Source organism: Macaca fascicularis, chromosome 1, assembly GCF_037993035.2.
Source record: "Macaca fascicularis isolate 582-1 chromosome 1, T2T-MFA8v1.1".
Lineage (NCBI taxonomy): Eukaryota > Metazoa > Chordata > Mammalia > Primates > Cercopithecidae > Macaca > Macaca fascicularis.
In genome coordinates, this window is record NC_088375.1 from 182485744 (window position 1) to 182500585 (window position 14842).

The 14842-nt window shown below is 38.3% G+C and overlaps 1 protein-coding gene across 3 annotated transcripts in view; it reads right to left on the reverse strand.

Annotated features, from left to right (window-relative positions):
* The window catches only part of ZFYVE9 (zinc finger FYVE-type containing 9), a 203517-nt gene that overhangs the window by 105046 nt on the left and 83629 nt on the right, over window positions 1–14842 (reverse strand). For all 3 annotated transcript variants that reach the window (XM_074006683.1, XM_045386337.3, XM_074006690.1), the window contains one exon: window positions 10611–12718. In XM_074006683.1, the coding sequence (XP_073862784.1) occupies window positions 10611–12718 (2108 nt within the window). The remainder of the gene's footprint in view (window positions 1–10610; window positions 12719–14842) is intronic.

Here is a 14842-nt window from a genome sequence, read left to right on the forward strand (position 1 = left end):
TAAAAATTACCCAGGTGTGGTGGTTCACACCTGTTAGTCCCAGCGACTCAAGAGGCTGAGGTTGGAAGATACCTTGAGCCCAGGAGGCTGAGGATGCGGTGAGGTGAGATGGTGGCAGTGCACTCAAGTCTGGGTGACAGAGTGAGACCCTGTCTCAAAAAAAAAGACTGAAAGAACTTTTGCTTTAAGATAGAAAAAAGATAAGGTTATGTACTTTTGCCATGTCTATTTAATATAGTATTGGAAATTTAGCCAGAGCAATTAAAAATAAATAAAAGGCATCCAAATTGGAAAGGAAAAGGTAAAATTATCTCTGTATACTGACAACATATGCTACATTCAGTAAACCTCAAAGATTCCCCACAAACTAACACACAAAAACTGTTAGAGCTAATAAATGCGGCAAAGTTTCAGGATACAAAATCAACAAAAAAGTCAGCTGCATTTCTACATACTAATAATGAATTATCCAAAAACGAAATTAAGGAAACAATTCCATTTACAATAGCAACAAAAAGAATAAAATACCCAGAAATTAACTTAACCAAGGAGGTAAAATACTTGTACAATGAAAACTACAAAAGACAAAAGATTGCCAAAAGAAATTAAAGAACATATAAATAAATGGAAAAACATCCCATGTTCATGGACTAGAAGACTTATTATTAAGATGTCAACAAATGCCCAAAGTGATCTCCAGATTCAATGCAATCTGTATCAAAACCCCAACTATGTTTTCTGCAGAAACAGAAAAATCCTTCTCAAATTCAAATTGAATCTCAAGGGATCCAAAATAGCCAAAATAATCTTGACAAACAACAACCCCAGAGGACTCTCATTCCGTGGTTTCAAAACTTACTACGAAGCTATGGTAATCAAAACCGTGTGGTACTGACATTAAAGACAGACATAAAGACCAATGGAATAGAAAAAAGCCCAGAAATAAACTCTCACTTACATGGTCCAATAAGTTTTGACAAGAGTGCCAAAACCATTCCGTAAGAACAGAACAGTCTTTCCAACAAATGGTACTGAGAAAACCAGATACCCACATTCAAAAAAATAAATCTAAGCTAATACTATACACGAAAAATTAATTCAAAATGGATCAAAGACCTAAACACAAGCACTAAAACTGAAAAACACTTAGAAGAAAACATAAGGGAAAGACTTCATGACATAAAATTTGGAGATGATTTCTTTGATACGACACCAAAAGCACAGGCAACAAAAGAAAATGTAAGTTGGAGTTCATCAAAATTAAAAACTTTGGTGCATCAAAGGACAACAGAGTGAAAAACCCAAGAATGAGAGAAAATATCTGCAAATCATTTATGTGATAGGAGACTGATATCCAGAATTATATATAAAGAGCTCTAAAACTCAACAACAGAAAAGACAACCCAATTTAAAAATGGGCAAAAGACCTGAATAGACATTTCTCCAAAGATATATAGAGACCAGTAAGTACATGAAAAGATGCTCAACATCACTAATCATTAGAGAAATACAAACCAAAACCACAGTGAGATACCACTTCATACCTATTAATATGGCTATTATCAAAACAATAGAAAACAAGTGTTGACAAGTATATTAGTCCATTTTCACATTGTTATGAAGAACTACTGGAGACTAGATAATTTATGAAGAAAAGGGATTTCACTGACTCACAGTTCCACAGACTTAACAGGGAGCTTGACTGGAAGGCCTCAGGAAACTTACAATCACATCAAAAGGCAAAGGGGAAGCAAGCACATCTTACCATCGTGGAGCAGGAGAGAGAGAGCATGCAAAGGGGAAAGTGCCACACTTTCAAACAACCAGATCTCATGAGAACTCACTATTATGAGAACAGCAAGGGAGAAATCTGCCCCCACTATTCAATCACCTCCTACCAGGCCCCTCCCCCAACACATGGGGATTACAATTCGGATGAGATTTGGATGGGGACACAGAGCCAAACCGTATCAACGTATCATATACCATATATATATGTGGGAAACTGGAACTCTTGTGAATTGTTGGTGGGAATGGAAAATTGTGCAACTGCAGTGGAAAAAGAATATGGTGCTTAATCAAAAAATTAAACACAGGACTACCATATAATCCAGCAATTCTACTTCTGGGTATATACACAAAGAACTGAAAGCAGGGACTCAAATAGATACTTGTACACCCATGTTCATAGTAGCATTATTGGTAATAGGCAAGAGGTGGAAACAACTGAAGTGTCCATTGATGGTTAAATGAATTAACAAAATGTGGTACATACAATGAAATATTCAGAGTTAAAAAGGAACGAAACTCTGATACACGCTATGTGATGATTGGTATTAGGCGTCAACTTGACTGGACTGAGGAATGCCTAGATGGCTAGTATTGCTTCTGGGTGTGTCCGTGAGGGTATTGCCAGAGGAGACTGACATTTAAGTCAGTGGACTGGGAGAGGAAGACCCACTTAAATGGGGGTGGGCACCATCCAATCAGCTGCCAGCGCACTAAAACAAAGCAGGCAGAAGAAGCAAAGATAAGCCTGCTTGCTGAGTCTTCTGGCTTGCTTTCTCTTTTTCCTTATCAGATGTTTATATCCCCTCCTCCTGCCCATGTACATCAGACTCCAGGTTCTTTGGGCTCTGGATTCTGAGACTTGCACTAGCAGCCTCCTGGGGGCTCTCAGGCCTTGGGCCTCAGATTGAGGGCTGCACTGTTGGTTTCCCTGCTCTTGAGGCTTTCAAACTTGGGCTGAGCCATACCACTAGCTTCTCTTTCCCCAGCTTGCCAATAGATTATTGAGGGAATTCACCTTCTAACCATGTGAGCTGATTCTCCCTAATAAACTCTTGTATATATACATATATCCTACCTATTAAAGTCATATATATATCATATACCATATATATATCATGTATGATATATATATCTCCATATCCTATTGGTTCTGTCCTTCTGACTAATACATGCTACAACATGGATGAAATGTGAAGATAGACACAAAGGTACAAACATTGTGTAACCCCTCTTATATGAGGTGCCTAGAATAGTGAAATTAATACAGAGAGTAGAATAGCAGTCACCAGGCATCAGGGGCAAGGAAAGATGGAAAATTACTAAGTTTGAGATGATAAAAATGGCCGGGCACGGTGGCTCATGCTTGTAATCCCAGTGCTTTGGGAGGCCGAGGCAAGCAGATCACCTGAGGTCAGGAGTTTGAGACCAGCCTGACTAACATGGCGAAACTCCGTCTCTACTAAAAACACAAAAATTAGCCAGATGTGGTGGTGGGTACTTGTAATTCCAACTACTCGGGAGGCTGAGGCAGGAGAATCACTTGAACCCAGGAGGCAGAGGTTGCAGTGAGCCAAGATCACGCCATTGCACTCCAGCCTGGGCAATGAAGCGAGACTCTGTCTCAAAAAACACAAAAAGTTCTGGAGATAATTGTTACAGTCGTACAACAATGTGAATGCATTTAATGCCACTGAACCATACACCCTCAAACCCATATACACTGGTAAATTTTACGTTATGCATATTTTACCACAATAAAAAATTATGACTAGTATTTAGAATGTATCAGCAGACTAGATATTGAGAAGGAGATGGCTTTCAGGAGAAGAGATGCAAAAAACAAAAAATAGCATGAACTCAGTGCAAACATTTTCTAGCTACATGTACTTTATTCCACTTTGCACCTAAGTTAACTGTTAATAACATTTGGTACTGAGTGAGGGCCTACTATCTTTCTGTTTCCCAAGGAGCCCAACCAGTGGCCATGTTTTAAAACCAAAGGAAGCGAGGAGCAGTGGCTCACACATATAATCCTAACACTTGGGGAGGCTGAAGCGAAGGCGATCCGTTGACCCCAGGACTTCGAGACCAGCCTAGGCAACATTAAATTCTTATAAAAAATCAGTGGCTGGGTGCAGTGGCTCACGCCTGTAATCCCAACACTTTGGGAGGCCAATGTGGGTGGATAACCTGAGGTCAGGAGCTCGAGACCAGCCTGGCCAACATGATGAAACCCTGTCTCTACTAAAAATACAAAAAATTAGTCGGGTGTGGTGGCAGGCGCCTGTAATCCCTACTACTTAGGAGGCTGAGGCAGGAGAATTGCTTGAACTCAGTAGGGAAAGGTTGCAGTGAGCCAAGATCTTGCTACTGCACTCCAGGCTGGGCAACAAGAGTAAAACTCCATCTCACGAAAAAAAAAAAAAAAAAAAAGAAAAGAAAAGAAATTAGTTACGCGTGGTGGCACATGCTTATTGCCCCAGCTACCCAGGAGGCTGAGGTAGGAGGATTGCTTGACCCTGGAAGGTCAAGGTTGCAGTGAGCCATGATTATGCCACTGCACTCCAGCCTGGGCAACAGAGCAAGAGTTTGTCTCAAAAAAATAAATAAATAAAACAGGATAAAAAAATCCTTAAGAAAACTGATCTCTGAAGTTATTGTCTTAATGTGCTACTAATACAGATTTTCTGTATTCACACCTAAATTCTCAAATGTTAAACAAAAATGACTTCAACTCAAGTTACCCAAAAATAAACTGCAACTAATTTAGCACATAACTATTCAAAATAAGAAATTTATATCTAATAAAATAAATATTAGACATTTTTCATCTTTCTCTTTGAAATAGTATTTAAGGAATTTGTTTTAAAAATGATGCCATAAAGGCCAGGCATGGTGGCTCACACCTGTAATCCCAGCACTTTGGGAGGCCGAGGCTGATGTATTGCTTGAGCCCAGGAGTTTTGAGACCAGCCCAGGCAACACAGCAAAATCCCATCTCTACAAAAAAATACAAAAATTAGCTGGGTGTGGTGGTGTGTGCCTGTAGTCCCAGCTACTCAGGAGGCTGAGGTGGGATAATTGCCTGAGCCCAGGAAGTAGAGGCTGCAGTGAGTTGAGATTGCATCACTGCACTCCAGCCTGTGTGACAGAGTGAGACCCTGTCTCCAAAAATTAAAAATAAAAATTATGGTGTAAATGCAGACATTCCTCTCAGAAATGCAAAGAAAATAACATAAAAATCACCATAAAGAAACCTATTTAATTGTTTTATTTTTATTCTCTCAACTTTATTTATGGGAAAGAGCATGAGTTATACAGCTGGCAAGACTGCTTCAGAGTTCTACCATAGCAGTTTCTTCAATGTTAATTAGGGATACCATCATCTCTCTCATAGGTTTACCAGGAAGATTAAGTTAGATAAAGCAGAGTAGGCACGAAACAAATGCCAGCTCCCTTTTGTTTCTAGAAGTCAAAGTCCCTGAGTTTGAATCCTAACTCTACTTACCGGCTGTGTGATTTTGAACAAGTTACTAAATCTTTCTAGGCCTATTTTGTCACTTGTAAATGTGGATTGCAACAGCAGCTACTTCCTAGGGTTGTTACGTGTATTAAATAAAGCCTGTAAGTCTGGATTTAGAAAAGCACCTGGCAAATGATAAACAATAAATATTACTACGTCATTCTCCTCACAACCACCACCACCACCACAATCTTTCTGCTTCCCACTGCAGAGCATCTGCAGCTTTGTAACTGTTCATTTCTCATTTCATATCTTTTTTTTTTTTTTTTTGAGGCAGAGTCTCGCTCTGTCGCCCAGGCTGGAGTGCAGTGGCCGGATCTCAGCTCACTGCAAGCTCCGCCTCCCGAGTTCACGCCATTCTCCTGCCTCAGCCTCCTGAGTAGCTGGGACTACAGGCGTCCGCCACCTCACCCGGCTAGTTTTTTGTATTTCTTAGTAGAGACGGGGTTTCACAGTGTTAGCCAGGATGGTCTCGATCTCCTGACCTCGTGATCCGCCCGACTCGGCCTCCCAAAGTGCTGGGATTACAGGCTTGAGCCACCGCGCCTGGCCCTCATTTCATATCTTTAAGTCATCTACAGAAACATGAATGGTATGTTTTACCAGGAGGCCCATTCTTTTCCTTTTTTTTTTTTTTCTGCTTCTCTTTAGTAAAAAACAGAATACTACACAATAAGAAAATGCTCACTGAATTAAAGAACAAATAATATGTCATAAATTTTTTTTTGTTTTGAGACAGAGTCTCGCTCTGTCACCCAGGCTGGAGTGCAATGGTGTGATCTCAATCTTGGCTCACTGCAACCTCCGCCTCCCGGGTTCAAACAATTCTTGTGCCTCAGCCTCCCAAGTAGCTGGGATTACAGGCACCTGCTAATTTTTGTATTTTTAGTAGAGATGGGATTCACCATATTGGCCAGGCTGGTCTCGAACTCATGATCTCAAGCTATCCACCTGCCTCAGCCTCCCAAAGTGCTGAGATTACAGGCGTGAGCCACTGCATCTGGCTAAATTAAAAAAAAATTTTTTTTTTAAAAGAACAAATGAATGGAAATAGGTGGACAGGTAGCAGCACAGACTGGTCCTACAGAACTTTTCTTGCTTCTCCAACCTAAAATGCTTGTATTGCAGTTCTTTGAAGAACTGACTCCTCAACCTTGATGTGCCATCTATGTCACTTCTCAGATGCCTTCTCATACCTTCTTCTGCCACCCCCATTTTTTATATTATCCCTCCTTATCTCCTTCATAGCCCTTGCCACAAATCATGCTTTTTTGTTTTGTTTTGTTTTTGTCACTGGCCTACTCTTTACATACCATGAGGGTAAGGAGCACAACATCATTGATGTAAACTTGCCACAGACAAATAACAGGCACTCGGTGTTTGCTGAATTAATCAATGATCTGGGACTCATTTACTCACTCATTAACAAACATTTATTGAGTACTTCACAGGTGCCAGGTATTTGTGCTGGATGCTGAATACAAAAACAAATCAGAGGCAATCTCAAGATCTTTACAACCTCATGGGGAACAAAGACAAAGACAATACTGTGTGATAAGTGCTATGACAGTCAGGGTGAGACCACTTTTAACCAATACAGCCTTTTGGAGGGTGTGTAATGGAAAATATTTCCCTGGGTTCAGCTTCACTAGAACCCATTAATTTAAATGTTGGTCCTGTTTTTTTTCATGCCAGAGGGCTAAAATCACATCAATTACAAGGCAAGACAAATTTTCATGCAAAGTATGAGGGAAACTGTAAAACTGACATGTAGTATTCCAAAGCAGCTACTTACTACTCTCATATCTATTCGTTCCCATCAGTATATAAGTAAATAAAAAACTAGGGAAAGAAACATTTTGGTTTGAATCTGTTCTTAAGTAGGAACAATACATATGACTAATTTAAAAATATTTTCCAAAGTTCTTACACCCATTATATCTAAATTTGATACCATCATCTAAAGATTGAAGGCACTGGATTAAAAAAAAAGTACTGCTGCATTAAGAAATAGTATTCATTTATTTTTTAATTCATCTAACAAATATCTACTGAGCACCCACATGCCATAGGGCTGAGGATACAGCAGCAATCAAGGCAGAAAAAAATCCTTACCCTCATGGAGCTTGGAACTGAATTGTAAAAACAAATAATAAACTAAGATAAGATATAAATGAAATCATAATTAGAAAGTCAGTAGATTAGCTGGGCACAGTGGCTCATGTCTGTAATCCCAGCACTTTGGGAGGCCAAGGCAAGTGGATCACTTGAGGTCAGGAGCTCCAGGCCAGCCTGGCCAACATAGTGAAACCCCTTATCTCTACGAAAAATACAAAAATTAGCCAGGTGTGGTGGCACATGCCTGTGGTCCTAGCTACTCAGGAGGCTGAGGCAGAAGAATTACCTGAGCCCAGGAGGCAGAGGTTGCAGTGAACTGAGATCACAAGAGATCACACCACACACTCCAGCCTGGGCAACAGAGACTCCATCTCTCAAAAAAAAAAAAAAAAAAAAAAAGATTCCCATAAGATCATAAATTCCAATTTACATACCTCTGAATCCCCAATACCTAGCCTAGAACTTTTTATATATTAGACACAATATATGCTTGTTGCAGTAAAGGGAATATAGCTGTAAATGCTAAGTAATTACTATATATGCTTAATTTCTACTGAAATGGAACAAACTTTCTTTTTTTTCTATATCTAACACTATTTTACAAAATCACATCGCTTGGAGTATTTTTCTAGCTGCATTCCCAGCACAACCCAATTAATATCTATGTTTATAAGCCCTTTGCTTCTGAGAAGCTCAAGGATTTTTACAGATATTATCTCATTAATACTTATAACATCTCTAAGGTAAATGAGGGAAAAAGATGAAATTATGAATCCATAATCCACATGAATCCATGAATTCATAAATTCCACAAATTCCACTCAGCAAAAATTCCAACCATTTTGCAATTTGTGATGCATTTTGTGCATCATTTTCTTTCTGAATCCACCTAAGATACCTATTTACTCTTTGTAACTGGATGTGCTGGCCTTTACCAAAAATGTTTTCATTATTTACTTAAGAAAGCAAAAATTGGCCGGGCGCGGTGGCTCAAGCCTGTAATCCCAGCACTTTGGGAGGCCGAGATGGGCGGATCACGAGGTCAGGAGATCGAGAGACGATCCCGGCTAACACGGTGAAACCCCGTCTCTACTAAAAAATACAAAAAAATAGCCGGGCGAGGTGGCGGGCGCCTGTAGTCCCAGCTACTCGGGAGGCTGAGGCAGGAGAATGGCGTAAACCCGGGAGGCGGAGCTTGCAGTGAGCTGAGATCCGGCCACTGCACTCCAGCCTGGGTGACAGAGCAAGACTCCGTCTCAAAAAAAAAAAAAAAAAAAAAAGAAAGCAAAAATTTCAGAAAGTGTTACAGTAAGCAAAATACAGAACAACGTAAGAATGATGAATTTAATCTCCAAACAGTATTTCAGCTAACAAGAAGAAGACTGCAAAATATTTAGGAATTAGACACATCATTTTCTTCAAACTTTAGCAATCAGAGACCAACAGCCCAGTGTCAGCTTTAGCTTCTTTCTGCTCCCGGTAATTTGGTTCTTTTGTGCTAGGATTTTCTAGTAAACCTTAGTGACTGCCCACCTAGGAACCATTTTCCTCCTCTTTTTTAAAAATAAATTTTATTATATACATTTAAGGTATACAACATGATGTGATGAGATACATCCAGACAGTAAAAAGGTTACTATAGTAAAGCAAATTAACCTATCTATTGTCTCACATAGTTACCCGTTTTTGTGGCAAGAGGAACTAAACTCTGCTCATTTAGCACGAATCCCAAATAAAGTATAATTTTATTCTGCAGAGTCCTCATGTTGTAGATTACACGTCTAGACTTACTCATCCTACATATCACTACTTTCCCTTTTCCTTTGATAACAGAATCCCACCTTTAGTCAGCCAAAATTGTGCTCAGCCCCAGGAGATAAATCATGATTGATTAGATAATCCCAACCCCCTTTGCCTATAATTGTCATGGTCTAAAACTGGCCAGTAAATTGAAGGAAGTTGCTGGAGGTCCCTTCCTCCCTGATAGGAGGATGGCAAGAGTAGAGTAGGCTCTTTTGCCCCCCAGCCAGTTTCTTTGTGCTTAGGAAGTTGTCAGGTTGAGACCTGATAATTAGAACTGAGATACTATCTTCTGACATGAGGGGAAGACCAAGAGAACTTCCATGATCCTGTCTCTGCACCCAGACACAAATCACTGAGTCTCATAGCTTCTGTTTAGATGAAATAAATGTTATTTTCACCTAAGTCACTGGGGGTCAAATACTCTGTTCCTTGAAGCTGAAAGAACCGTAATTAAAACAGATGGACCAAAAAATCAGGCAAGAAGGGAGGAAGAGATTAATCATTGAGCGCTATGACTTCTCAGATCTCATTTAATCTTGACAACAGCCCAATAAAAGCTATTAATCTTTTTTGGTTTCTTTTTACAGATTATAAAACTAAGGCTTAGTAAAGTTATGTAATTAATAGTAACAAAGCTGACATTTTATTCTAGACCTGGCACCAAATCTCAAAAATATAAAATCTCCTTCCCTCCTTATTTACAACTCTAAACAAACAAACAAACAAAAAAACTAGATGCGTTTTTAGCTAACAAAATTTGGGGAGAGCTAAGGAATCTCATTCTTACAACCTTGTCATAAAAATCTACAGACTTCATCTCTACTTCGTATCAAAGTTATATAGGAGAAAAGACAAAAATATGTGTGCATGTGTATAAAGAGTTCCAGAATGTTTCGTATAATGGCAAAAATCTCACAGAAAAAAGTGGAATGGATTCTAAGTGTAATATTTTTCAAGAATTAAACGTAATTTTTATTTTTATTTTTTGTATTTAAATGCATTTTTCAATAAATAATGAAATAAAAGTTAATGACAAATATTTCCTAAACTGAAAGAATAACTTCCTTATTTCAAACTATTACATTAACCAAGTAGCTATCAATACAGAAACCACAAAGTTTACACTTCCTCAATTCTCATCTCTTCATAAAAACTGATTCAGCGTAAATCATGGCAACAAAAAAAAAGTGTATATACTATCTAAGAATCAGTGAGGTCATTTTTTATACAGAAATTTACTAGAACTGGGTTTTCAAAAGTGCTATTTATGTCAACTCAACCAGACATATATTCACCTTACATTGCCTTTATTACTATCTAATTCAGCATTACAAAATGTGCATGCCAGATTTCTGAGCTTATGCATGCAACTTACCTTCCCACATGCTCTGCAGTGGTGCCTCCTTTTGGTGAATGTAAACCTGGCTTCACATTTCATGCAATTTGGAGCCTGAGAATCCGGTACCCACACTGGAGCCACCTCACCCAGAGTGGTGAATGGCTTTCTGGCAGAAATTCCAAACTGACCAGCTCTGAGATCATTATCTGGGCTATCTGGAGCTAACGCAAGGCATGGTCTACTGGAGATCTCAGCCTCATAACTTTCTAAATGTTCCCCATTTGTATCAACATTAGAGATGTTTCCCAAAGATGCACCGCATACATTGGTTGCTGAGTTTTCCCCTAATTTTGCTTTCCCAAGAATATCATTTTTATTTTTAGTATTATTTCCACTGTTTGCAGGAAGGTCATTTTGTAAATGGTCTGATAATGGCTTTGGAATTTGAAGTTTAAGATTAGAAGGTTGCTTGGGTCTTGCACCACCAAAAGGAACACTGATAGATGGCAGGCTTGCTACTACCTTGGGGGAAGACTGCCCAAGCACTGATGGAACTTGACTACAGAAATTACGTAAATAATTTTTCTTCATTAGGTCACCAGTGCTATTTAAAAGTAGTCCGCTCCCTTCTGTGGCCTCATTTCCTCTCTGTTCATAAATATTTGAGTAGCATTCTGACTTGCTTTCCTCTATTTCTTTTTCTTCTGTTACTGAATCTTCTTTGGAGGGTAAAGTCTTTGGAACAAAAGAAACACCTGGGCCCTGCATTCCATAGGAATCACAACCATTATATAGAGAATTTGCTGCTGGTGTATCTATAACAGTGGAGAAATCACATTCTTCACTTTCACTGATGCAAGTTCCTTTTAAATCTAGACCTGCATCTGCCAATCCAACACACTGTCCTCCACTATCACCATTAGTGTCCTCAGGCTGACTAATCTGTAGAAACTTTTCCTTTTCTTCGTTTACTTGGCTATCATTCATCTCATTTAGTTTAGTCAACTTCCAATTAGTCATGTCCTGAGATTCAGAGAAATGCCCTGTCATATTAAGGAATTCTGTAGTGCCAAGAATTTCTTCATGTTCATAACCTTCATTTTCATCAGCCCTAACTTCACTAGGCACAATGCAATCTGAAAACCGTTCACAGTCATTATTCCTTCCAGACCCATTAGGCACGTCTGGTTTGAGAAGCAAAGGTAAACCAGACCGGAGGGATTCTTCAGTTGTGCTCTCCTCTGCTGGCTCTTTCTTCGTCAAAATCCCCTCACTCATGTGAGAAAAGGAATTTGGACTCCCTAGATCTGTCCTAGGAGAGCTGATTTTGCCAGTGAGGTCCTCATCTGGTATATAGTTCTCTTGCTTTCTAATAGCAGGACCTCCATCTGTTCCATGGGATGAGATTACTGAATCAACCGTTAAATTTGTAATCGCAGATATGGAGGGGTCTCTACCTATACTTCCATCATCCTTTAATTGTGAAGGGGAACAGACACTGGCTAGACTATCAGATGAAGTAGTACACAGATGGTTAACAGAATTCCCCTCTATTTTCGGTCTATTCAACGGATCCAATTGTTTCTCTGAGTTCATATCTTTTTCAGTGGACTCATTTATACTAAAACTAAATTGATCAGTTTGTCTGTTTTCATTATCCAGTGAACAGCTAAAAGCATCCATAAGGGATTGACTATTATAATTATTACAATCCTGTAAATCGTTTTGTAATGTCCTTTTGTCACAGTTATGCATGACGGCTACAACAAGAACATTCTTCTCATCTGGCAGACAAGTCAGGTTTCCACATTTCTTCTCTCCCACTTCAACAGCACTGCATTGATCATCACGACTATAGTTTCTCTTAATTAACTGATCTTCTGCAACAGCATTTTCATCAATCCACATTGTGGCAATCTCTGGATTTAGATTACAGTCTTGTCCATTAGCACAATGATCCTCTTCCTCTGTGGTCAGGGGAGCTGAATGAGCCAGGGAGAAGACTTTCAGTTGTGGTTGTGACTCATTAGAAACTGCAGATTCATTCACACTGGCCAAAGTAGGGTTAAATGACAGCCGGTGAGAAGAGGGATCTAGAATCTTATTCCACTTTGTATCCAATAAAGTAGAAGAAACTGTTTCATCTGGAAAAAAAAATAAGTAATTACAATAAGTTTGCTTGTAACACTAGAAAAGCTTATGACTAAGTTAATCAACATTTCTAACTATCCTTTGAAAATTAAATATTCCAAGGATATTAGATTTCTAATTCGGGGCTAAAAATAAGAAAACATATTTCAGACAATTCTCTGCAATTATATGTCACCAAATGGTAATATCTCAGACTATTCCAAACAACAAGAGAATTCTACCTCAATCTAATAACATAATTAAACTGACCCACAGGTGAACGGGACCCAGAAGAGGGGAAAGCACCCTTGGATTGAGCAAAGCCAGGACAGGTGCTAATCTAATGGATTAGATGGAAAAAATATTAGAACAGTGGCTAGGATAAGTAATTAAGTAGGAGGGAAAATGAAATTTTCTGTAGAGACTGAATGTTCTACAATCTATATCATAATTGGGATGTGGGTTTGAGTGATATACCCATTTGTCAAAACTGGACAGTTAAGATCTATGCATTCTAATATATATAAAGTTTACCTTTTAAAAAGCTGTAAAAAAATAAGAGTGAAGCAGGAAGTGAGAAGGTGATAAAGGTATAAATGAAACAAAATGGCAGCATATGAAATGCTGTGAAAGCTGGATGATGGGTACACTGGGGTTTATTACACTTTTTACTTAAAAATATTTTAAATTTGCCCAACACATGTTAAAAGAACGTTTGCCACGGTATGTGAAATTCTGCTTGTAACCATGTCACAAGCAGATATTGTATTTGTCACAATACAAAATACTGTATTGTATTTGTCACAATACAAAATATTAATCAGGTTCATATTTATATTATTATCTAAGGACACTGGGCAAAAAGTGTTCATTTATCATATGAAATCAACCTTCTTATAGTCTACCAGTAAGCATAATTTCATATAATGTTTCTGTTTAGTTTTTAACAGATCATAACTACAATGGCTAAGTTATTCTCTCAAGTTACAGGGCTATTGCATATGTCTAAGTAAACCAGAGAAATAAGGAACAATGCATTCAGTGCTTTTCCTGCTTTCTTCCTCCAGTATCTCTGATAATCGTGGCCCTGAAATTATGCAGATATATTTGTAACCTCAATCCTCATCTGTAACATTAATCTTCAATGTTTCCATAGCACCTTAATCAAAACTTTATTAAGGCATTTACTACACTGAAATGCAATAGTTTATTTACCCTTCTCTTTCAACTACTGAATGATTTCTGAAGGCAGAAATCATTTCTGTCAATATAAGTCCTCACTTTGCATAGTGCCTGATAGGTAGTAGATATACAATAAATATGTAAGTGAATATCTACCATAGTAAAATCATCAGGATTGAGGAACATGAAGATTAAACGATAGCTCTTGCCTCTAAGAAGGATACAATCTCATTGGGAGAATAAGAGATACATACAAACATCTAATTAGCAGTATGGAGTAGCATAGGTACAGTAAGTCCTCACTTAACATTGTTGATAGGTTCTTGGAAACTGCAATTATAAGCAAAACAACTCACTGTATAAAGAAGCCAATTTTACTATAAGCTAATTGATATAAATAACAGTTAAGGTTCTCCAGCATACAGTACATCAATTTGCTTAAAGTCACAGTTTCCAGGAACTTATCAAAGACATCAAGTGAGGACTCAGTGTATCTGAAAACTATTATGTAGGAGTAGAAAATAAATTCAGAGGAGAAAGATATTTTCCAGGATGAGGCAAGTGAGCTTGAATTCATGGAGGCAGGAAGAACTGGTCTACGCTTCAAAGACAGTTTTATGTAAGTTTGGAAAAGAAAGCATTAATAAATAGAGGAATAAGGAAAAGCATATCCCCAAATACAAGAATTTAAGGAAGCAATAAGTAAATCAGTTTGGGTTGAGAAAAGAATTAGTGTAAAGAAGTAGTTGTTGTTGTTTAAAAGGGCATAAAACTCAGATTGTGTGAAGAATGGGCTTAGTATCCTCTGAAATGTCAAATCCTGAATTTACCAAATTTGAACCAGTACAGATTTTACAGACATTTGAAGTTTAGTAACACAGGCTTCCTTAAAAGAAAAGAAAAGGAAAAAAAAGCAAATAAGTCATATTTCCAATATGGTTCCTGGAAACAAAAAA